The 25345-nt window shown below is 37.5% G+C and overlaps 3 protein-coding genes and 1 pseudogene across 5 annotated transcripts; 3 read left to right on the top strand and 1 right to left on the bottom strand.

The window, feature by feature from the left end:
• Window positions 1-2125: 2125 nt before the first annotated feature.
• LOC126591183 (protein INVOLVED IN DE NOVO 2-like) lies at window positions 2126-5694 on the top strand. Of its 2 annotated transcripts, none has more exons than XM_050256776.1 (7): window positions 2126-2215; window positions 3300-3332; window positions 3563-4149; window positions 4244-4300; window positions 4396-4629; window positions 4895-5116; window positions 5270-5694. In XM_050256776.1, the coding sequence occupies exons 2-7, from the start codon at window positions 3308-3310 to the stop codon at window positions 5540-5542; spliced, it is 1398 nt and encodes a 465-aa protein (XP_050112733.1). In that variant the 5' UTR covers window positions 2126-2215; window positions 3300-3307; the 3' UTR covers window positions 5543-5694. The 2 variants fall into 2 exon arrangements, with proteins under 2 accessions (XP_050112733.1, XP_050112732.1); XM_050256775.1 differs by lacking the exon at window positions 2126-2215 and adding an exon at window positions 2231-2322.
• A 976-nt stretch (window positions 5695-6670) lies between these two features.
• LOC126590187 (probable LRR receptor-like serine/threonine-protein kinase At3g47570) lies at window positions 6671-7698 on the top strand (annotated as a pseudogene).
• Window positions 7699-7942: 244 nt separating this feature from the next.
• LOC126591189 (uncharacterized) lies at window positions 7943-11704 on the top strand. 2 transcript variants are annotated; one of them, XM_050256782.1, is made up of 3 exons: window positions 7943-8456; window positions 8602-8759; window positions 11069-11704. In XM_050256782.1, exons 1-3 carry the CDS (start codon window positions 8420-8422, stop codon window positions 11585-11587), a joined length of 714 nt encoding a protein of 237 aa, XP_050112739.1. In that variant the 5' UTR covers window positions 7943-8419; the 3' UTR covers window positions 11588-11704. The 2 variants fall into 2 exon arrangements, with proteins under 2 accessions (XP_050112739.1, XP_050112740.1); XM_050256783.1 differs by having other exon boundaries at window positions 7944-8456; window positions 8625-8759.
• Window positions 11705-12432: 728 nt separating this feature from the next.
• LOC126591186 (expansin-A6) lies at window positions 12433-15994 on the bottom strand. The gene is made up of 3 exons (XM_050256777.1): window positions 15650-15994; window positions 15026-15344; window positions 12433-13150 (listed from the first exon to the last, which is right to left on the bottom strand). Exons 1-3 carry the CDS (start codon window positions 15801-15803, stop codon window positions 12841-12843), a joined length of 783 nt encoding a protein of 260 aa, XP_050112734.1. The 5' UTR covers window positions 15804-15994; the 3' UTR covers window positions 12433-12840.
• Window positions 15995-25345: the final 9351 nt, after the last annotated feature.

The following is a 25345-nucleotide window of genomic DNA, read 5'->3' as shown; positions in this document are numbered from 1 at the left end:
GCCATGACAGGTACCAAAGGAAGCAGTAGTACATCCCAATCCCTTCCTGGATCAACATCTTCAAAATTAAACACGTATATTGATGATCTTCTGCATGATCTATTAGTAATCGAAAGAGATACTGATGTGGACGCGATATTATTCTCTTCGAAAAACAGTATCTATTATAACCCAAAAAGAATACGGGATGCGACTTGGGAGTCATTTACCGTGTCCTCGCTTCCGGCAAGGGTTCGAAAACATGCAAGTTATCTCTGCGTTTCCTCCCTTGTTTTGAAGAAACCAAGCAAAAGGAGCCCTATTAGGAACATATAATGACTTACTCTTGTGCTGACCAACCAAATGTTATGAATGTGAATACTACATGTGCAACCCATTCACCAAGCTATGGGTTGCTATTCCTCACCCACCTAGAGTTCATCAAGGATCAGTACAAATGGGATTCACATGCGACCATCCCTAGTATAACCGCGAGGAACACAACGGTGACAATACAAGTTCTAAGTCGAGCTTAATGCAGAGTACTGGTGCATTGTTGTGCGGATGCCTCAAACTGAAATTAATGCTGCCGAGTTTACAGTGGAATTCTACTCTTCTGAGACTAATGAATGGAGAGAGACAGTTATATCACACTCCCTAGGTTTTAGCTTTACTACTTACGCTCTTTCTCCAAGCGTTGCACACATCAGAATGGTGTACTGGTTGGATTATCGTGGCATTCTCATTGGGGTGGATCCGTTCAACAACTTTAATACCACTATCGATACTACTGCCAATAGCGGTGAAATAGTTGATAATAACGAATTATGTCGTTTCATTGAATATCAAAAGCCTGAGTTTCGACATTCAATGTTTCCATGCCTAGTGTGTGTCAAGGGCGTTTGAGGATGTGCCATTTCGATTTGGATGTAAGCCGCACAGCGAAAGCGACACTGACATTTTGTGTGTTTGGGAGTTGAAAGAAGCAGAAGATGATCAGCAGGTCGATGGAATCGCAGGCAAATTGAAAAATGGTGCTTGCTAAAAGAGGTTTCCTTGAACCAAATGCTGGTGGAAAATCCAGGAATTGCTGAATGGCGAGAGAGAAACAGGTGGCTAAGGAGTAGGGCGGTGGCCATTGACCCCAACGATGAGGATATTTTGTACCTAGATTTCGATGGAGATATTGTAGCGTGTAACTTTCGGACAAGAACTTCGTTCAAGAGAGCTATAGAAACAGGTCAGATGGTGCTGAGTCTGCTGAGTTTGATCCTTGGACGTACGTTTTTCCCCTTTCGATCGCTCCCATGTTGGCCTACACCAATTCCTAGACTATGCTAATTATTTTCGACCAAAATGTAAATGTTATTTTAGTTTTTAAAATTATTATTTTTTGTTGAAAGGGAGCAGTTGTACTCCTTCATGATTTGTTTATGATGTGCTTCAATTATTGGACTAGTAAGTATGCATGTCCTTATTTGTGATATCATGTCAACTGGTTTTAGTCCCCCTAACCGTGTTTTCTTTTTTTTCAAATCATGAATAAAGCTCCATTTTGTACGAGAATGACTTACATGGAACTGTTTCACTATCACCTTGTTTAATAATCTATTTCTACGTGCAAGTTTTTCTCCACATGACAATGTATTATTGAATCGAAACTCCACGTGGTGGTGAACCCATTTCATGTAAGTTGCTCTCTTCTTGAACCTTTGAAGTTCCTCGTATAAAACAAAAATAAAAACTTTTTTTACCCTCTTTAACTATTGGTTGAGTAAGATTCATAAGGCCTAATAGGAAGATACAGGGGTTTAGTTGTGGTTTTGGTCCATTAACTTTTTCCTTCCTGCTATTTTGCTTCTTGTACTTCGGATTTCCATCAGGGCTGCATTAATGGACAATATTTTTTTTCAGATAACCTTAATGCTCAAGATTTCCATGTCCGTGACTGAAGACTAAGGAGTTCTATCCACTTTTAAACAAAGTACCATTTGCCATTTGCTATCTTGAGTCCTTGATGGTCAAAGCTGAACTCTGCCAATAGGCATATGTCTGTTACCCATTCTCTTCGTTACACGTGTCTCAACGGTCCACTGTACCACAGAGAGAGAGAGAGAGAGAGAGAGAGAGAGAGAGAGATAGAGTCTGTTATTGTTCTGGGTAAGGATCAGTAGCTTCTTTGGGTTTTAGATGTTTTTCTTTTCTTATGCAACTCTGAGTATCTCTTGAAGCAAAGGTAAACTTCATTTTTTTCAAAACCCTTCAACCACTTCACTCCAAAACTTCACTTCTTTTTTAAATATTTCAAAAGGTTGAGATTTTTCTTGGGCGTTCTGTTTCAAGGTGAGAATTTTGTGGATGATTTTGTTCATGGTGTGTTTTTGAAATGATATACATTTTGTTTGGTTGTCAAGAAAATGTCAGAAAGAAGAGGAAAATCAGTTCATGGCAGTCTTCTGAAAGTGAGAGTGAAACTTTGAGTCAGGAACCCTATCATCCATTGATTTTCGTAGCAAGCTGACTTTTTCCTTAGCAACCAAACAACAAAATACCACTTTTTGGGGTTTAAATCTTGATTATTTTGGGTCTATTCTGTTTTGTATATTAATAATAGCATGAGTTGTGTTTGGTTGCCGAGAAAAGGTCTTGACAGAAGTGGGAAATCAGTTCATGTGGTTGTGTTCTGAAAGTGAAAAGTTGAAAATTTAAGACTCAGAACACTGCCATTCATAAAAAATTCCGGTCAATCTGAATTTTTCATAGGAACCAAACACAAAAGACCACTTGTTTTGGTTTACACGTTGATTTATTTTGGGCATCTGCTGCTTTTTATTTTAGAAAATAACATCCATTGTGTTTGGTTGCTAAGAAAAATTAAGAACAAAATGGAAAATCAATTAATAGTAATGTTACTGATAGTCAACATTGAAACTTCAGGACTTATGACTCTGCCATTCATCAACTTTCCTGTTTTTCTGACCTTTTTCGTAGCAACCAAACACAAAAAGACTACCTTTTTCTGGTTTGCATTGTGTTTGGTTGCTAAGCAAAATCGGAGAAATAGGATGATGAAATATAATGTTAGTGTTCTGAGACTACCTTGCATTTCTCATCTTTCGGAACCTGCGGTTGAAATTAGGTGTAGTGTTGCCTTCACCATTTGGCTTAGCTACACACCAACAATTAGAGAACTCCTTTACTTGTATCCGAAAAACTCATTCATTTATGTTTATATATTTTATACCTTATTTCCTTCTTGTAGTTGCTCTGCATGGATAAGATTGATTTCCGAATCTTCGGTATTTTGTTCTGTATTGCAGGTTTTACAATGTCTTCAGAAGAACCAGATATTGGTCAGTCTGATTTTTTTTTTCTTCATTGAAGTTAAAATTTCTGATTCGACTTTAATATGTTGATGTCGGTTTCGAGGGTTTGGAAAGGGTGGAAAGTTTACTAACTGAAATGGCATTTGCTTCATTTTTTGGGTGTTTTTCTTATAGACTGAGTGTATGACTGAACTTTTCTTCTTCTTTTTCATTTCTGTAATTGCTTACTTATTTTTGTATTTTATGTTGTTGAATAGGAAAACTGCATCTAAATGTAATTAAACTACGCGACCACCTTGAAAAAGTAGTATTGGACCAGTACACAGCCTTGATAAAATCTGAAGCTCGGAAGAAGGATCTTACCAAGGAGCTTGAGCGGAGTGAAGCTCGGTGCCAAGAACTTGGGAAAGTACTTGAGCAGACTGAAGCTCAAAAGAATAAGGAAGATCGTGGAGAGAGTGAAGCTCAAAACAAAGAGCTTGAAAACTATCATGGGAATAAAGGGCTAAAGAAAGAACTCGAGTTCTGTGAGGCTCGAGGGAGAGAACTTAAGAAAGAACTTGAACTCAGTGAAGCTCAAAAGAACAAGCTTAAGAACCAACTTTTTCAGAGTGAAGCTAAAAACAATGAGGTCAAGAAACAACTTGAGCAGAGTGAAGCACAAATTAACCGGTTAAATGAAAATCTTCAGAAGATTGAAGCTGAAAAGAGAGAGCTTACGAAAAATCTTCAGGAGAGTGAAGATCAAAAGAAAGAGCTTAAGAATGATCTTCAGCAGAGGGAAGCAGAAAACAAAGAGCTCGAGAAAGATCTTTATCAGAAAGAGGTAGAACTGCAAGAATCGGTATTCTCTCAACTTAAATCCATTAACTTTGGTTTTATGTATACAGTTTGACGCTGCCATGAACTTCCACTTGTATATATTCCTTTTGTTTCAGAATGAGCTGCAACATAATGCTGATGAAACAGTGGAATGGCTGAAAGACGAACGAAAGGTTGGCTTTCCCATTGACTATGTTTAGGTAGAGATTCGGATTAATGAATATCATATGAGTGTGATCCGTTGAAATGTTGTTCTATGGTTGATTAGCAATGGCGGGACCAAGAGGTTAAACTTCACAACAAAATCAGCATATTGGAAAAGCAGCGTGACACCAACAGCAAACATGTAGATGAGCTGGAAGTTAAGATCCATGAAATTGAAGGGAAGTTTAAGGAACTGGAAGAGGAATTGGGCAATAACAAAGCCCTTAATGGAGTACTTATTGTCAACGAGCATGAAAAGAATGTTGAGCTGCAGGAGGCTCGCAAAGCGCTCATCATTGTATGTATATTTGCTATTCTTGGGTTTGAATGTTCACCTGCAGTTTAATTTCCTATTGATTTCTGTCTATTAATATCCCTCTTTGGATGGAACTGAGGTATATATGGCAACCTTTTTTGTCTTCATAAGTTCATGCCTACAGACTTTTTGGTTAACGTTTTGTACAGTACAAAGTAGGTGTGACTTGCTGAAGGAAGCTGGTTTCTTTTTCGTGTGATAATGTTCTTATTACTTCCTTGTAATGTCTAATTTTTCCCCCTTGCAGGGACTAAGTGACTCAAAAAGCCAAACTTGTATCGGCGTGAAGAGAATGGGAGAGCTTGACAATAAACCATTCCGTAGTGCGCTCAAAAGGCCCTGTCCTTCAAAAAGAGGTGCCGGTCTAGATGGTAAGGCCAAGAAGCTATGTTCTCTATGGGAGCAGCATCTGAGAGATCCAAATTGGCAACCATTCAGGATTATAATGAATGAGCAACAAAAGCCAACGGTATTCAGTGCTTACTACTTCCACAAGTCATTTAAGTTTTGTCCAATTTTCCGGCCCATTCTTCTTGTACTTCGAAGCTGTAATTTGTTTTAAGGCACCGCATACTTTCCATCCACCTTGCTATCTGATTTTATACTGGATGTTGGTGTGCAGGAATTCATTGATGAACAAGATGAAAAGTTGAGGGGCTTAAGGGAGGAGTTTGGTGAGCAAGTTTTTCAAGCTGTGAAAACTGCCTTGGCAGAGTTGAATGAGTACAATCCCAGCGGCAGGTTTCCCGTGCCAGAGCTTTGGAACTTCAAGGAAAAAAGGAAGGCAACGGTAGCAGAAGGAGTCTCGTATTTGATGAACCTTTGGAAACCAAATATAAGAACACGTAGAAGCTCTCAGATCCTAAACAATCAGTTAAGGTCTCCAACTAGGTAAGTTGTACGAGGCAACTTGGTTCTAATTAAACAGAGAAGTCACTGAAACTATCTGTTATAATGCTATTGTTAAGGACCATATTGAGATAGAAACTATATGCTTCAATGTATGAGACCTAAACTTAATGCAGATAATTTATGGCTAGTTGTTCATGTCGGAGAGTAATTTCTTAAGATACACGAATATGGCTATTTGGCTTTTATGCATTGTAAACAGGTTACGTTCGAGCTGTTAGATATTTTCAAAAATAAAAGTGAAGATTTGGAAAGGAAGACAGTTCTGGGCTACCAGTCGATGGGGTCAGAAGCAAAGATTATTGCTCTCTGCAAACCTACGACAGGTAGGCTCTATCGGGCTACCGGTCTTCCTGGTTTCCAGAATTCAAACTTTCACCCCTCTTCGGAGGCGGAGTTGTGTTTGTTAGGTTCAAAGGTTTGATACTTCTTATATAGTATCAAAATCACTCCTGAAACATGTTCTAGAAGTTTGAGAATGGATTCAAATGAGTGGACTTCTTTCCTGAAGTGGTGCCTCTGGATCAAGGGGTGTAACTACACGGAGTCTCGAAAAACCTCACAAATGGATGTGTCTACAGTATTTTAATTGAGTTCCCTAGTAGCTATCCTAGTACTAAATATGATATTTATCCTACCAATGCTTTATAATCCCTCTATTTATGCCTGGTTTGGTACTGAGGTGATTTTGAAAAAAGCTGGTATCAAAAAAAGCTTTTGTGTTTGGTAAACATTCAGCTTCAGCTTTTTTTTCACAGTTTTGGGTGAAAAAAAACCAAAAATAAGAAGCTGCAAAACCCAGCTTTGAAAAATCGGCTTTTTTTCACATCTGTTTTACATAAAAGTTTACCAAACATTATAATACTGCTTTTTTTTTCAAAAGCATTTTTACAAAAAAGTTTACCAAACACTCTACAACTTTATTTCACATCCGCTTATTCTCACAGCACAGCAGAAACAGCTTTTTTTCAAAGCACAGCAATACCAAACCAGCCATTAAAGGGTTCCATATGTATTTTTAAAGTAGTTGATTAGTGAATTAAAAATTAATCTAAGAAGAGAATGATTTTCTCCTTCAAAAACAAGCATTGGCTTGGTCGTGTTGAGTGAATCTATGATTAGCAACGTCAAGCAAGTTTCGTTGCCCCTAGTTAAGCGAATCCCAGGTTATCTATCCCCGTTCTCCCCGAACCTCCTTTTTTTCCTACGTCACAAAGGAGTTCTTGACAATGATGATGATAGATCTCAATATGTTGCTGTTAAGGTGTATGACTTGTTACACCGTGGAGCATCAAAGAGTTTCATAGTCGAGTGTGAGGCTTTGAGAAATATCAAGCATCGAAATCTCGTCAAGATTATAACTGCTTGTTCAAGTGTTGATTTTCGTGGTAATGGTTTCAAGGCTCTAGTTTATGAGTTCTTCGAGAATGGGAGCTTAGAGGAGTGGCTCCATCCAACTACTGGAGATGACGAAGTAATAAATCCCCCAACCAAGAGTTTAATTCTTCTTCAGAGGTTAGACATCTTATTGATGTTGCATGGGCACTAGATTATCTCCATAACCATTGTGAAACGTCAATACTTCATTGTGATCTCAAACTGAACAATGTTCTTTTGGACAACGAGTTGGCTGGAAATGTTTCCAACTTCAGACTAGCAAAATTTCTCTCACTACGAACCACTGTTTCTGCAAATCAGACAAGCTCCAGGTAAATATCCTCATCCTAGATTTTGTTTACAATGGCGGTGACTGTTTTGTTTCGTATGAGTTGAGTATGGTATGGGAGGTGAGGTGTCCACAAATGGAGACGTCTGCAGGTTTGGGATTCTCTGTTAGAGATGTTGACAGGGAAAAGGCCGGCTGACGACAGATTTCCCGGCGACTTGAACCTTCATAGTTTTATGGAGTTGGCGTTTCCCAACCGAGTAATGGAGATTGCAGATTCACTGCTCTTGCAAGGAGGCATTGAAGAAACTCCTGATCAATACAGTGCGAGAGTTGAGAAGATTGAGGTCTGTTTCAGCTCAATTTTTATAATTTGAATCACATATCCTTCTGAATCCCCTATGGACAGCCCGCAGAGTATCGGTGATGCCTTTGCCAGTCTTCCCTGCCAATCCCCTATCGATATCACGTCTTAGGTTCTATATGTGAAACTCTATTCAAATTATATTTAGAATGGTGCAATCAACACACTCATTTTTACTTGTCACACATTCTTCTTAATTTTCGACCGTCAATTTAAATGAATATAAGAAAATCAAAGGATCAAAATTAATAAAAATATGTAACAAGTAAAAAGAGGTATTCGAATAACGTTACTCTATATTTATTTCAGTGAAATAGAAAGTGGGATCGGCCCACCAATAGACTTGCTGGTGGGCCTGAGCCGAGAAGCAGCCAACCTTCTTCCTCCTCTCGTTAAGAAATCCTCCCAAGAATTCCTAGTCTTCTGTTCATCACAGTCCACTTTGGTCATACAAACTGCTCTATGATTTTCTTCTCTCACAAAACCCAGCTCTCTTCTCACCCCAAAAATGGGAAAAAAATAAAATAAAAAAATATAAAATATAAAAGCCCAGCTCTCCTCATGAATTCATGCAACAGAGAGCTAATTGGTGGGCGGAGGAATCGAAGCCCCCTTCACCCTACTGCCCTCAATTTCCATTACAGTCACCATAGTTGACTGTAAAGTTTGCTTCCTCTTCCTTCAATCTGCTTTTGCTTTCTACCCAATTGCACTTTTTTTTGCATGTGGGATCTTCTAATTCCCCGAAAACTGCAGTTTCAGAGATCCCCCCACAAGCTTAATCTGCCATAAAGGCACAAAACCCAGGTGGGTTTTTGTGCTGGAGCTCTGAAATGGCCAACTGCTCAGAGGAATTGGATAATGCAATTGGTGAGTTTTTTTATCAAATACCCATGATTCCATTTGCCTTTGATAATGGCTGCATGTTTTAAATTTCACTTCTTTTTGTTACAATTTGATTGGCCTGTAGTGGCTTACTAGATTTATTTTTGTTCATTTTTATGCTGTTAAATAGCAAAATTGCATCAAAACTTTCAGGAATTGAGGTACCACCTTGAGAAGTCCTTCTTAGAGCAGGGCAGGGCCCTGTTGAAATTTGAAGCTCAGTGGAAAGATCTTAAGAAAGATCTTAGCAGAGAAAACGAGCAGCGGCAGGTTCATCTGCAACAAATGGTATCTAATTATTGTTCTCTCAACATACATCAAGTTAACTTTGGTTTTGCATATGATGCATTTTCGTGTTGGTTTGAATGTGATCTGAATTTCAAGTTATTGCATTGCCATTGGGGTTCTTCAATCCTCACATTTGTTCTAGACTTCTAGTTGTTCCAGTACTTATGTGATGTTCAACGAAAACAAAAGGGATCTATCGGATACTCCTCTCCCGCTTGGTTCTGCGTAGTCTTTCCAATTGAAAGCCATGTTTGAACTGAATTTTCAGGACTTTCCAAACACAAAAGAAATAAATGATTATTGTTCTGAGATTTGTTTGCAGAAATTTAGAGATCGCACACCCTTTCAATGCAAATTTAGACATTTTGTTATCTTCTTTTATTTTATTTCCTTATTGTGCTGCTTTGTGGTATTTCATGGTGTTGAATGTACTTACCTAAAGCATAACACTATTGTCAGCATCACTTTTTCAAATATTCAATTTCATGTTTGAAGACCCATATCTGTTTAGCAAGCTTCAAAGTTTATGTTATACAGTGACAAATTCTCCTTCTCCACTTTGTTGGAAAATAATTGGAGGAGCAGAAAAAGTTAATGTGGCTGCTTAAAATGGTTGAACACCGAAAAAAGTAAGAGAATAACTATATACCTATTTATTTAGAAAATCAGACACATAAGAGAGCAGGAATGGAACAATGTGTAGCCCAGGTCATATCAGGAATAAAAAATAAAAATCATTTCTAGGTGTATATTTTAGCTATTTAACACAGCCTACTCCACTACCGCTCCGTTCTAGTGTTCCTTTCTCCCCTTGTGTAGTACTGATAGATCGACATCAAGGATTGTGAATGGTATGTCTATCCATTAGCTGTTAGGTTCTATACTAGTCCTTTATTTTCTCAACTGTATCATCGAGTAGTCTTCCCTCGATCGTGTTGTCTAGCTGTCTTCCTTGTGGACCTTGGACATTTAAGGTTTGTATCATGTTATACATTGATAAGTAGCCTTAATTAACAAGTCCTAGCTTAGTAAACATATTTTTATGTATGTACATACGTTTTTTCATTTCGGATGGGAAAAAAATAGTCTCCATCCCTGGAAGACAGAGAAGGATATATGGCAAAAACATGTGAGAGAATAGAGAGAAGGGAGAAACGGAGAAGAGAAGAGAGGTGAGACAGGTGTTGAAGGACCAAAATGCAGATCAAAATTTTGCCATATAGTCACCTCCTCAGCTTGGCTAACAAAAAAGATGAAAATTTTGACAGAACAGGAAGGGGTAATTTAAAACATGACTTGTAGTTGTTTAGGGGACAAATGAGTTTTGAGAATAATCTCATGGATAGTCCAATTGGAAAATGACCAAGTCACTCATTTAGTTGCCAAAATGCCCCAAAGGCGTAAGTTCTTTCTGTTGTCGTGTACACCTCATCTCCTATTTTTTGAGAAGGGGTGTAAACCACTCATGCAATTACTTTACTGTTATATTTTTGCCGTGTTCCAGGTCTAAACAACAGCATGGGGTATGCAACTTCCAATGTAAATATAACCAAACGAAGTCAGAGGAAAACCCCTTTCTTCTCCTGATAGATCGTCTGAAAACATTGGGAAAAAAATTCCTTTTAAGTCTTTTCATGTATGGGAATTTGGAAAGCTCTTCACTGCAAACCATGAAATTTCTCAAGGAAAACAGTGCCTTGGAGTATTTTGGTGACAACACACTAGCTTAGGGGAGGTTTCAGTATCACCCCACTAGCTTAGAGGAAGCTTTATTGTTTTTACGTTTCTCTTTTCACATTTCTTCTTCATTCTACTAGTGTTATTTGGTCTGTTTTGTTGCCATTGTTTGGAGCTTTTCTTTGCTAGTCTATTTAGCAGGTCTATGGCGTTTGCATTGCTATTATTTTGATGTGCTGGTATTTTGTTCTGCTGAAAAGCTATTTGGTATGGGGTTGATTTTTATGGTTCAAGGCATATGCTTTGTGTCCAACTGCACTTATGAAAACACCAACTCAGATTACATCGATCATTGCATGCATTGCATATCTGTGTTGTATACTAGTTAATTTCAAAATTAATCTCAAACGGTAGACAAAAATTACGTATTTCAAAACCGCAACCTTTGAGGGTATTTTTCCATAGAGACTTTTATCCCTGCATGGTAGAAGAGTCCAAAGATGTAGCTGTTAGCAACCGATGGAAGAATATTTAATATGGATTGAGTTTACGTCAATCAGTGGATGCATTTCATGTTGGTGTTGTATTCAATGTATTGTTTGTTCGTGTCAAAGTTAATCCCCTTCTTTCAGGGTTTCTCAATCCCATCAAATGGGACAGAGCATTATGCTTCTGCAAATCCGAATGCTGCATCGTGGAGTAACGCTAGTGCTCGGCCAGCTGGAAATGCTATTCCTCGGCCTTCTGGAAATGGTACTCCGAAACTGCATTGTGAGGTATGCAATATTTATTGCGACACCAAGGATGTGCTCAATAAGCATAAACAGGGGAAAAAGCACAAGATGAATTTGGATAAGTTGAAGGGCAAAAAGATCCCTGGAGAAAACAGCAAGAAGAGAGCAGCTGATCAACCTCCAGAGGATTTAGAAACTAAGAAAAGGAAGGTTCTTGAAAGTGGGGCAGCACCCGACGCTTTAAGGACATGCGCGTTATGTAATGTGGTGTGTCTGAGTGAGATGGATTTCAACAATCATCGTGCCGGACAAAGGCACGTTGAAGCTGTTGCCGCGGCGAGGAGACATGGTGCTGGAACAAGTGCAACAAACAGCCATTGGCAGTCGCAGTGGAGATATCAGGGTTGGAATTCATAACTCTTGTAGAACCGCAGTGAGGCTGTGTGAGCTTCTATATAGATATCGAACTCTGAAGTGAGATTTAACCTGAATAATGTTGTTACTTTTCTCGTACCAAAATTATTTTCTCTCCCACTTTCGTAACTAATTGCCTAAAAGATTCTAAATTTCAAACCTTAGATCCGTTTGGTAATCATTTCGGTTTTCGTTTTAAGCTTTCATTTTGTGTTATAAATAGTGGAAAAGTATGCGACAGAAGGATAAAGGATGACGGAAGAAATGTGGACGGAATGAAACTAAAATGAAATGGTTATCAAACGGCTGTTAAAACAAAAATCCAAAAACCTTGACGTGGAAGCTCAACCAAGAAAGTAATTGGCTTTTTGCATAAGGTATCCAATGCTTACTGCTTTGTGCTTTTACTTTTGTCGTAGTTGGAATCCAAAGATGTTTGTCCTCTAAAGGACAGAAGAAGATGGATAATAAATTCACCAAGCAACAAAACCCAGATACCCACAATAACCCCAACCCCACCCACGTGCAGGTTTGGTTTTGATTTGACCCATTTGGACTTATGGGTTCACTAATTGAAGCTTTTCCTTCACTATATGATGTGTGATTTAGGCGCGCTCTCTTTTTATCTGTCTGCACTTTTAAATATTTATGCAAACTCCTTAAAATTACATTGAAAGAAAACGAATCGTTAACCTATCCTAATTCTGATCCATTTTTTCAATCGCCTCGACGTTCGAGCTAAACCCCGAAAACTTACAAGTGCTTTTGGTTATCCATCATCAACACAATCACGTAAAGCTTGTTGAATTAGGCAAATTTCCAACTGAAAAAGAAAATTAACAAAATAGTTAATACAAATACACTTCTCATGCATATATATGATCATATGAATATATACTACAACTTTACTTTTGGCAAAGTACTAATACGGTGCGGGCTACAATTCTCTGCGGCCGCCTCAACCTCTCCTACAATTTGCCCACATTGGGCTTTTAAATTTAATTCCCAAATTACCCTTGCACTCGTTACATTGTTATACCCACCCACTACGCATCATACCCACTCAAATAAGTCACACCAAATCCTACCAATCAAAAAGTCAAACTTGCCCCCTGAAACACTTTCGCATTCTCCAACGCCCATCAAAAACAGCATCTTGTAAAAGCAACTAAAATGGCGCCAAGGAAGGGTAAAATTGGAAATACATAAATATGGCGGGAAAATCATAAATATGTTGACTTTTGGATGGTCGTTCGTCAGACTCTGAAGTTCTTTCCGGTGAATGTTTGACCGAACTGCCAGTGTGCGGGGACGATGTTCCACGAGGTGGAAGTGCGTCGGTCACTGCCGGTGACCCTGAAGGAAAGTGACTGACCAACCAGAACGGAGTTCGACTGCCAGTTCTGACCCCAGTTGCGGCTCATGCTCATCCAGCCGGTCCTGGCGCCTTTCACGCTCACCTTCACGATATCCCCTGCGCCCGCCACGTTGCTGATCAGAACCAGGTTGAAGTAGCGGAAGCCGTTGATTGTGAACCTGATCCCTCCGCGCTTCCGACATGGCACCCTGAGGAAAACAGTCAAAAATCGTGAGGGCATGTTCGGAAATTTCACTTGGTTTGTGCCAACGTGGATCACGGACCGTGTTTTACGGCGGGCATGATTAAATGAGCCAATCAAATTGAACACTAAAATGGTCTTTTCACATTTATCGACGAGTCTCGGAATTTTGGGGACTGTGCTTTGGAATGGTCTTCGATTTGGTACGTAGGGAACTGTGACTACATGCACATCGTACTTTGTGATAGCATGAATTTAAGAAAAATTAATGAAAATGGTTTGAAAAATTTTGAGTTTTAATGATAAGAACAAAATAAAAGGTAAAAGGAATAGTACCATGATTGACTTTTTAGTGTAAAAATATGATTTTTCGTTAAAAGTAAATAGTACTGAGAGTTTTTTGTTAAAATCCTTAATGATTTACCGATCAAAAAGTACGTACGGTGTAGATCTTGCTGTAGACCGAAGACCATAATCCAATGAAAAAAGCCCAGTTTGGTAGCTAGAAGCAAGTTTGGTAGCTGGATGCAAGTTTAGTGAACTGTAAGTCAAATTTAGCAACTCCAGCAATGTTAAAGAGACTATCTCACTAAAAATGAAATTCTTTATAAACTGTCTGGTATCTCATATTTTTAGCATAATATTTTATAATGTTGGTATGAGAATTAACATTAAACTGTAAGGTGACATATAATCCAAGTTAGCATAAGAATTAATCTTAAAGTCTCAATTTGACAGAATTTCCTTAGCATCTTCCCTCTTTTGTTCTTTTTATAAGGTATTCTAAGCTATGAGCCTATGAAAAGAGGATCGAACTCGACCCAAACTTGAATAAGGAGTTAGACAGACAACGTCGACCTACAGACCTAACCGACATTTGCATCACAGTTTACATTTGTTCTAAATTTGGAAACTTAGTTTTATCCTTATGTAGTGATGCATTGCACGCCTAGAACGCGAATCCTCATCTACTGGAGATAACAAAAAGGCCAAGGGTGAGGCCAAAGGATGACATAATGGCATATGTTAAAACTATGGTTTTTGGGGAGTTAAATATTCCCTACTGCCCATTCTTATTTTGCTTTCAGCATTTGGGACCAATTGGGCAAAATCCAAACTTTTGAAAGAACCGAAATTAACTAACCCATTAACTACCACAAGAAATATCAAGAATTTGGGGCAATTAGTCAATTTCAAGTGAGCTCTTTCCACGTGGTCAGTAAATACATTGTTTGGATTTTCTATGGTGCTATCAAACATGTGATACTTCGAATTTTTTAACTTATATTATTTAAGAAATCCAAAATATTGTATACTTCGAAATACCACAGAATTTTGGTCGATAGAAACCATATACATTCTGCGAAAGCAATTAAAACTCAGACCAGAATCCAATTCACTTGTACCACAGGTGTGACCCGCAAGATTGAGAAAGGTCACAAAAAGCTTTTGAGCAAAAAGATAAGTAGTCTAATTTATTTCATATGAAAAGAAATTAAATCAGAAGAAAGAAAAAAAAGGAAAACAGAAACACTCACACAACCAATTCCAGTAGAATTATATTGGAGAGAAAAGTGGTCTAAGTAGGAATTTTGGAAACCACATTTCATTGGGCTAAAAAGTTACAACTATTGTTTTTCAAAGTAACAAGTAATCGACGTGAGTTAGGTCAATTAGTTTTCGGAACTCACGGTCGAATTTCAATTTACATAGATGTAAAAAAATAGTAATTCGTTTTGTTAAAAAAAAATTGTTCGAATACTTCCAAATCCAAGATTATTACTTTCAAATTGTTAAACTAAATAACCAAACCTAAATATAGAGCAAGGAAAACAGAGAACAAAAACAGAGCAAGAAAAACAGAGATGTGGGCTTTACTAACCTACGGTAGGAAACAGGGACGATCCCAGCTCTGTACTCGGCAATCTTGAGGAACATGGGCATGGCGAGGTCGAAGTGGGGCCTAGGAGGGTTGCACCATCCGCCATTGTCGCTTGGTTGGGCAAAATTGGGAGGGCAAAAGTTAGTGGCAGTGATGAAAATAGATGGACTTCCGGCGTGGCACCAGCTGGGGTCCTCTGCACACTTGAGCTCAAAGCAGGCTCCGCAGCTGAGGCCATTGTTGAACAGCGCTGTGCTCAGTGCCGCCGTGTTAACTCCGTACCCTTGGCTGTATAGATTTCCGTATCCACAAGCCCCACCTGAAAAATTCAAGTGTTTTAGTTAATTAATTGATAATTAAGCTTGATTAAGTTCTTGGTTTCAGATCTTTGATGGGTTTTGTTGGATTTCGCTACAGTATCTCAACTCAATCATGCAACGTTACGTGTAAAAACCATAATGCATGCAGCGCATGATTAGGATATTGACACAATGACATTCCTAGTGCATGTAAGTTTCTCTTCTTTAAAAGGAATGTGGCATTATTGTGTACATTAAGAAAAATGAAAAGTTGAGGCAGATGGTGAAGAGTTTGAAGGGGAAATGTAGGGTTTTGGTGACGTACCCATGGTTCCGGAGGCGTCGGAGCCACCGTAGAAGGTGGCATGAGCGCCTTGCCATGCACCACCAGTGTAGACTCCTGGGATTCTTGCTTCAGCCACCCACATTAGTGAGATGATTAGCGAAGCAATGCAAGTAGAAACACTCACCACGCCCATTTTCTTTTTCTTCTAAATTTTCCCTAGAAACAAACAGAAAATAGAGAGAGAGAAACAGACAGAGAGAAAGTGAGTCAGTGAGGTACTGATAGGGTGAGGAGTTAAAGGAGGGGTGGTGGACTACTTATGGAGGTTGGCTTCAGACTTGAGAGGTCTTTAGACATGGACTCAATGGATGAGCAACTTTGAGTCATTCTGAAGTTGAGGCGTGATCAGCGGCTGTGATTTGAGGACATTCTTTTAGGGGACCAAACAAAAGATTTCATGGGGCATGAGAGGGATACAAAATTATGCAAATACAATCCAAGCCCCATTAGCTACATATTCCATTGCATATGAGTGTGTGTGCCCAATCCTTAAGTTTTTCAAAGTCCCCACTTTACTTCACTACATTTCTTGTCAATTTCGTACTTAAGTTTAAGGAATTTTGTTGTGGCTTGAACACAATTAAAATTAAGAATAATGTTAAAAAATCAAAATTTTCAAACCAAATGATGTAGTTGTTGATAATTGGATTATTACTTAAACGTTAATTAATGTGCTTATTTCTTATAAATGACACATCATTTAATTTGTAAATTTAATTTAAAATTTTAATTTCCCGATATTATCCTAAAATTAATGAAAAAAACACTCTCCCTTCAGTTGTCAACCCTATCCAACTTCATGTGCCACCGAAACCCTTATACCCATTCAGATCGTCGAGGATTCCTTCTCCGAATTCGTGACGGCTCTTCCACCAGGGTAGAAGACCGAGTCTGAGAAACGACATGACCCGGAAACCCCTATTCTGGAAAGCCTGTTTCAAGATTCTAGTGCCAACCAAGGCCAGAAGCAAGCTGACCCAAATAGGCGATCGGGTCTCGTCACTCGGGTCGTCTTTGCTGACGGAGAGTTTGCGATCGTCATCCTCCTCTAAGAACTATTATAGGGTGGTCTTCGCTGCGACGGTGCAACCACTATAGGGTCCAGAACCAGCTCGTTGTGAGTCGAAATTCGAGATCTCAGATCTCGTTCTCGAATGGATCGCCTTCTACGGATCGATACCGCATCGATGTCAACATGTATCTCTCAGATCGTGTTATCGAACCACTATCCTATATTCCCACTTCTGTTTCTTTTCGATTGCACATAGCACAAACTCAACAAAATAATAATAATAATGTGGTGTGATATCCACCGCATTGTACTTCTCACATACTCTTCTAATTTTCGACCGTCGGATCAGATGAATTGAAGAAGATTAATGGTCAGAAATTAACAAGAGGTGTGTAAGAAGTAATTTGAGGTGTGTGGATAGCACATCCCATAATAATAATAATAATAATAATAATAATAATAATCAAAATTTGCGATTTTGTTTGGTGAATTTTCTTAAATTTCTTAATTTTAAATAGAGATAAGAAGAATTCTTAGAGAAATGATGAAGACCAAGAACATTATTAAACGGCAGTGGGGCGGCGGATAGCCCAAGTCCATCCTGGGATTCGAAGAGAGAAAGGGAAAAAGAGAAGGGAGAGGGAGACTTTGTTTTCTAATTTTCAAATAATTTAATTTGCCAGTCTAGGTGGCAAACTTGAGAGGCCATTGCAAGTTCTCGTCAGTTAACGGAATATTTGATAGAACTAACATAAGTATGAAAATGGAAGAAAAATTAATTTTTAGGTCTGAGAGTGAGACACAAAAAATGTTGTAAAGTGCGAAATTTGAAAATTTTAAGAGTACTACAATGAAAATTACTTTAACTAAAATGAGGCAAAGCCAACTAAAGTAGACATTAATGAGAGTTTGAGAGTAAAAAATTTTACATGTACCTTGGATTGTCACATTGTTAACAATTCATCTATTATAATATGAATAGACTACAGAGTTGGTATGTTTTACTTATAGACTGTATTATTGGATAATGCCACATGTTCTTAGCAATCTCACGTATTATAATATGAGTAAACAATAAAGTTGATATGTTTCACTTCTAGACTGTATTATTTTCCATTATATTATATTAGAGACCAAGCACCAAGCCAATTTATATAGAACATATTTAGCGCCAATATTTGCAAAAAAAAAATTAAAAAAAAAAAAAATTACATATAATTGTATTACAAATTGAAAAGTGGTAAAAGTTTTTCATATTTGGAATGCACAGAAAATAACTTTGATTGGAGATGGTGACTGAGAGGGCATCCAGCGTGGGTTGTAGGACCCACTTAATCCCGTAATCATCGGTCCATATAGCCCGGCTGGCTTTCACTGTGAGTCTATGAGTGGGGGCCAGAAGCACAATCACAATCACAAACACAACACAATGGCATGATGCAACACATATCAACAAGGCAAATTATAAAATAACATAATTAGGCCTCTCATTCTCGAGCCACAACCCCAGCAAGCAAGCAGTTGTATAACAGACAGTGGTCCAATTTTTGTAATGTCGTAGACTAAACTCCATTACTTTTACTTTGGCCAGCCTATTATTTTACATAATTACATGCATGCATGTATTTTCCCTGTCACCTTTTGTCCCACTTTAGCTTTATAAGTTTCTTTAGCTGCATGCAACCTAGCTACGCTTACGGCCCACTGCGGGATTATTTGTGACAAGTTAAGATGTTTTATGTTTGAATACTTATGAGCATCTGAAATTACTTTGACAAATGTGGTTTACATGTGATTATATGTATCTATAATCCAACATTTAGGGTTTGAAATCTCACAAACACAGAATACTTACAAGCATCTCAATTTACTTGATATATACGGTTTGTCAGTGATTATATGTATCCATAATCAACACTTTAGGTTCTGGAACCTCACAAATAGAGAATAGTTTAACTTATTACATAGTTTTGCAGGTGATTGTACCTACAAATGTTCTAGTTAAAATATGCGATTATAAGCCGGAGGTTTAGTTCAAAAGGGGTAGAGGAAGATGTAGGAACACTTGAAAAGAAATTGTAAGAAAAGATATGAAGTACCTGAAATATCGATGATATCGGAAATATCGGTAGTCCAAAAACACGGAAATTTCGATGGAAATATCGGGATATTATCGATATCGATAAAAATTGAATAAAAACCATGGAAATTGTAAGAAAAACTTGAAAAATTTTATTGAAACTTTGCAGGATGCTTATTTAGTCAATTATCTATTAGTTTATCACAAAAATTTGAAAGGAAATGCATTGCATGATAGATATAATTGATTTAAGTTGATTATATAGCGAGCTGGCAAACATTGTGAGTATAAAAAATATATAGTAATTAATGAAAGAAGTTTAAACACACCATAATCATTTATATATAATGAATTAGTACAATATTTTACACTTTATACATTGCATGGTAAGATACATGAGTGACTTAGTAAGGTCTAAAATATCGATGATATCGGAAATATCAGTAATCCAAAAAAATATCGGTAGTCCAAAAACACGAAAATTTCGATGGAAATATCGGGATATTATGGATATTTTAGACCATACCTGAGGCTAACGAAAAACTTATCACAAAACCAGCCTAATGACATTTTAGAATTTATATAGTCAACCCACTTAGTGAAATAAAACTTAGTAGTTCTTGTGTTCTTGTTGTTGTAGTACGTGTCATTTTTCTCACAGTACTACATACTATGCAAATTAATACTACATTGGATACCCATGCTATATATATATTAGAAACAAGGACAGTGAATGTTGATAATGATTATGATTAACCTTACCCTTTATCATTTCCCCTCCTTTGCTTTATAAATCATGAAAAAAATAGGAACCTTCTGTGTTTGTCAACACATCGAACTATTGACATCAAAAGAAGAGGAAGGGTGGATTTTATGGGGGACTTTGCAAGAAAATTCGAATCTTTTGGGGCCAAATTTTGGTGGGAAGCTTACATTTGGACTCCGTTACATTTACAGTGATCCAACAATGCAGCTGCAGTGTGTTTTAGCTTTTAACATGCCCATCCTAGAAAAAGGAGAATCCATCAGTGAAAGGTACAAAGAAAACTCACCTAGAAATTCACAAATTGGTATAACTCTGATTATCAAAGTAAAATATTAGTACAGTACAAATATATACATATATATATATATATATATATATATATATATGGGAGGCTGGGTGGCACTACTTTTTTTACATGACCTTTTACACATATTTTTGTACATCCCACTCCGTGCATAGAGTTGAACATAGTAAAATAAGAAATTGAAAGATTTCGTTGAAATTGTTCGTTTGGAAATTTCCCGAAAAACTAATTGTGTGTTCTTCTCTCCATAGGAACAATAGGGCCGTTATGCTCATTACTAAACTTGTTGAAGAGATGAAATATAATCAAGGTATATCTTTTTTATCAGAGGTTGAATCGATTGGTATATTTTAATGATCCAAACCGTTTATATTTTAGATCTTCCCTCAAAGATCATGTTTACCAAAAATCATTCAAATCTGAAACTCATATGACCATTGGATAAGGGGTTTCTTTGTAGAACTGTTCTCTTCACTACAAATGAATGTTTTAATAATTTTGGATTTGTCTAATTTTTTGTAAGATGATCTATGAATGATATTTTAAAAGCAAAACTAATGAAAAAGGCTTGAAAACTTTGAGTTTTAATGATAAGGACAAAATAAAGGGTAAAGTAAATAGTACCATGATTGACTTTTTAGTGTAAAAATGTGGTTTTTCATTAAAGTGAACAGTACTGAGTGATTTTCGTTAAAGTTCCTTATTTTAAAAGATAGACGAATCAGATCATTAAAATATATTACAAATTAAACCACATAAAAAACGTGTGTCAAATATAAAAAATAGTATCACAAATCTGCCTCTTATATTAGCTAAAGTTAAAAAATGATGGTTCTTCCTATAGACGCGATATTAGGTAGAGGTGAAAGGTGTAATTAGGGGTGAGCACTTAGAACCGAAAACCGAAACCGAAACACAAACCAAATCAAACCGCACCGAACGGTTTGGTTTTGCGGTTTTGAAACGGTTTCAGTTTTGAAACCGAACCGCAGCATAGAAAACGGTTTGGTTTCAGTTTTGGCTTTTGAAAACCGCATCGAAACCAAACCAAACAAAAAATATTAATAAACATTTAATTAAATGTCCATATTAGATTTCATGTTTTAATTGGTTGTTTGTTAGAATCCATACTTTTAGTATGGACTCAGTCACACTAGAATATCATCATTCATCACTTTCTTTTGTTCATTAACTCGAATGACCTTTGTTATTTTATACCATCACACACACACACACACATATGTACAAGGGTGGACTAATCTTGTTATCAAGAGTCGAACAATGATCTAATGAAGTCCACTCATTTGAAGCATGATATCACATAATCTAGTATGAAAGTTTCGCTCACCTTTAATAAATTCAAAGTTATTCAACTTGTTTTATGTTATACCTTGTATGGGACACCCTTTTGTTGCACAAACATATTTTAACATCACAACTGCATGCAACATGCTAATTGTTTACATAACAAATGTCTTTTTCCTATTACTACTGGGAAATGCTTATTAATATGTTAAATTGCAAATTGTACATTTTTTCTTAAAAACCAAACCGAAACCATTTGAAACCGCACTGAACCGAACCAAACGGTTTGGTTTCATTTAGGTTTTGGCTTCAAAACCACACCGAACCAAACCGTAAAAAATTTCGGTTTCGATTTTGATTTCACTCAAAACCGCATCGAACCAAACCATACCCACCCCTAGGTGTAATGCATGCTTATTGATTGCTTTATTCATTGCTCTTGGACATCAATCACGCCGGAACAGGTTTTAGAGTAGTTGTAGTTGTTATAATTAGATGTGATTTGTTATGGTAGTGTTGAGACCAAATTATCATTTTAGAAATTTATCCAAAAAAAAAAAAAATTATCATTTTAGAACTTAGCTATGAAGCATATAAAATTATAGTCTTAATGAAACAAATTAGAAATAAATTGTTGCTTAATTTCTAGCAAAAGCCAAATCTTTTCTTGTGAATTTTGTGATCGAGACTTCACCTTTTTAATTGATACGCTCTCACTTGTCTACTATGAAAATTGTGGAGATTTTACCTTTTTAATTGAATTTGCATTTTGTGATCATTAGGACGTTTGACTTAAAATTCAATTTTTGTAAAATAATGTAGAGGAATATAAAAAAGTTGCTTGAATCGCCAGGTCATGGGTCACGTCCACGAATTTAGCACCCCATGTGATTCCCACTTCACTCTTGTTCTACTTTGGACAAGAGTCACAAGACCTTACACGTGGACCAATAACTCTTTCCCACGTTGGTGGTGAGGGTCCGAGATTTGATGTGTGCAGGATGACATTGGATTCATGATGATCTCTGATTAGAGCGTGCGATGCACTCGCAACCATGTGAGCCTTCATCATTGTTGCTTGATTTATAGCTCACCGAGTTAACAATATAGCCATGTCTACCGTCCATGTGAACGTCAATCTGGAATTTTGCGTTTGTTTCGAGGGTTTTTAGTGGGAATTAAAAGGTCTTTACTTACTTAAGTAGTTCAATACAGAGAATACGAAATGCAAATTCAATGAAAATGAGGTTTCAAATGAGATAGGATAATGATTGGAGATCAAGAAGTATCAAAAAGTGAACGCTTTAGTTATTTTTTATCTATCTTGCAAAAGAAAAGAGAATTAGATGAAGATCTCAACCATAATTTACAAGCTGGATGAATAAAGTAGAAGAGTGCATCGGGTGTATTGTGCGACATTCGTATGCTACTAAAGCTCAAAGGGAAATTTTGTAAGACTGCAATAAGGTCAACAATGTTTTACGACACAGAATGTTGGGCTGTCAAGCATTAACACGTGAATAAAATGAGTGTAGTGAAGATAAAAATGTTTTGTTGGATATGTGGGCACATGAAAAAATGACAAGGTTAAGAACGAGGATATTCTAGATAAAGTACGAGTAACCGCAATTGAAGATAAGATGAGAGAAAATTAGTTAAGGTGGTTGGACATGTGAAATGAAGACCTATAGCTACAGATGTTCCGATTGGAAAATATCATTATGAGACAGAGTTTCAGGGCAAAATGGGTAGAGAAAGACTTATGAAGACTTGGAAATAGACTTTTAAAAATGATACTTGAAGTTAAGGAAAGACTTTGCACAAAACCCATGCGCAGTGGCATTCTAAGATTTACACAACCGACCCCATTTAGTGAAAGAAAGTTTGTTGTTGTTTGACTCGAGGGTTTTTAGTGGGTTTAGAAATTTGGATTTCTAGTCAATTAATCTCTTCTCATCTTGTTTAACTTGTTTGTTTGGTGGGAAGAAAATTAAAAAGATGACTATAGTATCTTTGGGAAGCATAAATTAGTTTGAAGTAGTTTTTTCTTTATGGATGCTAGCAGATGATGTCACATCCCGGTCCGGGCCCCCACCACATTCCGGGCTCGACTCCACTGTAGCACGATATTGTCCGCTTTGGGCCCCGACCACACCCTCACAGTTTTGTTTCTGGGAACTCACACGAGAACTTCCCAGTGGGTTACTCATCATGGGATTGCTCTCACGCGAACTCGCTTAACTTCGGAATTCCGATATAATCCAAAGTCAGTGAGCTCCCAAAAGGCATCGTGGTAGGAAGATGTGGGCATGTACATATAAAGCTTAGAGGATCCACTTTCATGGGCGATGTGGGATGTTACAATCCACCCCCTTTAGGGGCTCGACGTCCTCGTCAGTACACTTCTCGCCATGGATTGGCTCTGATACTAAATTGTCACATCTCGGCCTGGGCCCCCACCACATCTTGGGCTCGACTCCACCATAGCACGATATTGTCCGTTTTTGGCCCCGACCTGACCATGCCCTCACAGTTTTGTTTCTAGGAACTCACACGAGAACTTCCCAATAGGTCACCCATCATGGGATTGCTCTCGCACGAACTCGCTTAACTTCGGAGTTCCGATGAAACACGAAGCCAGTGAGCTCTCAAAAGGCCTATCTCTACCTAGCAAGATGTCTTTTGAAAACTCACTGGCTTTGGGTTCCATCGGAACTCCGAAGTTAAGCGAGTTCGCACGAGAGCAATCCCATGGTGGGTGACCCATTGGGAAGTTCTCGTGCGAGTTCTCATAAACAAAACCGTGAGAGCGTGGTCGGGGTCCAAAGTGGACAATATCGTGTTACGGTGGAGTCGAGTCCGGGATGTGATGGGGGCTCGGGCCGGGATGTGACAATTTGGTATCAAAGCCAATCCCTGGTCGGCAGTGTGCAGACGAGGACGTCGGGCCCCTAAAGGGGGTGGATTGTAACATCCCACATCGCCTATAGGAGTGGATCTTGTAAGCCTTATATGTATATTCTCATCTCTACCTAGCAAAAGGCCTTTTGGGAGCTCACTGACTTTGGATTATATCGGAATTCCGAAGTTAAGCGAGTTCGCGTGAGAGCAATCCCATGATGGGTGACCCACTGGGAAGTTGTAGTGTGAGTTCCCAGAAACAAAACCGTGAGGACGTGGTCGGGGCCCAAAACGGATAATATCGTGTTACGATGGAGTCGAGCTCGGGATGTGGGGGGACAGATGAGCACACATTCTGTGTGTGTGAACAATTTCATTTTATTTTATTTTATCAAGGAGTGTGATTAGTTTTTAAAATTTTAAAAAGAGTATGAAATAATGATGGTGAGACAATTTTCTCTTAATAAGTGCATATTTTATCTTAATATTATATAATTACTGTTTTGTCCTACTTATGTAAATATTGTGTATCAAAAGTGAGGGTAAAATAGGAAAAATAAAGATATGATTGTCATTTTCTCAAAAGATGCAAAATTACTATTTTGCCCTCCTAAATATTGTGTATAAAAAAAGGGAAAAATAGGAAAAAAGGGGCAAAAAGTTGACAATGAAGGTTATCTTAAAGGTTTGGACTACCGTACGATTATTAATCTATACATATAAATGTGCGTATCTCTGAAACTATATACTTATTCCTAATATCATAAATAATATTTTAAAGAAACATGATGACTCAACAGTCACATATGTTTCACGTTACTCAATTAATGTTGCCGTATTTGCGAGAGTTTGTGAGAATGTAGAGCGTTGCTCAATAAATGACAGCGCATCTAATTGTCAAAATGATAATTATATCGAATATATATAAGTATTGCAACCAAATTCTAAAAAGTAAACAAATTAAAGGAGTTTGACCTATACTGGTGGAACGTTTCGATTTGGCTTATAATAGACCAAGCATATCAACCGAGCGGCTCCTTTTGTTCTTTACCTGAGGCTGTCATACTTGATTAATTTATTCACTTGCTTGCTTCAATTGCCATCGTTTATATTTTGAATGTGGGTCCTACAAATCATAAATAAAATGGTTTGTTAAAAAAAATCTCAAAAGTTCTCTTGTTAGGTAGTTCAGTTAGTATATATAATATTGTTAGATAATGAAGCTAAGAGCCAATTTAGAAGAGTTTTTAAAATGATTAAAATTGTTTTAAGAGAAATGTTTTTTGGTTCTAAAAGCACTTCAAGTA

Source organism: Malus sylvestris, chromosome 11 (genome assembly GCF_916048215.2).
Source record: "Malus sylvestris chromosome 11, drMalSylv7.2, whole genome shotgun sequence".
In the NCBI taxonomy this organism is placed as follows: domain Eukaryota; kingdom Viridiplantae; phylum Streptophyta; class Magnoliopsida; order Rosales; family Rosaceae; genus Malus; species Malus sylvestris.
The sequence above is the reverse complement of the archived record's forward strand: the minus strand, read 5'-3'. Positions and strand labels throughout refer to the sequence as shown.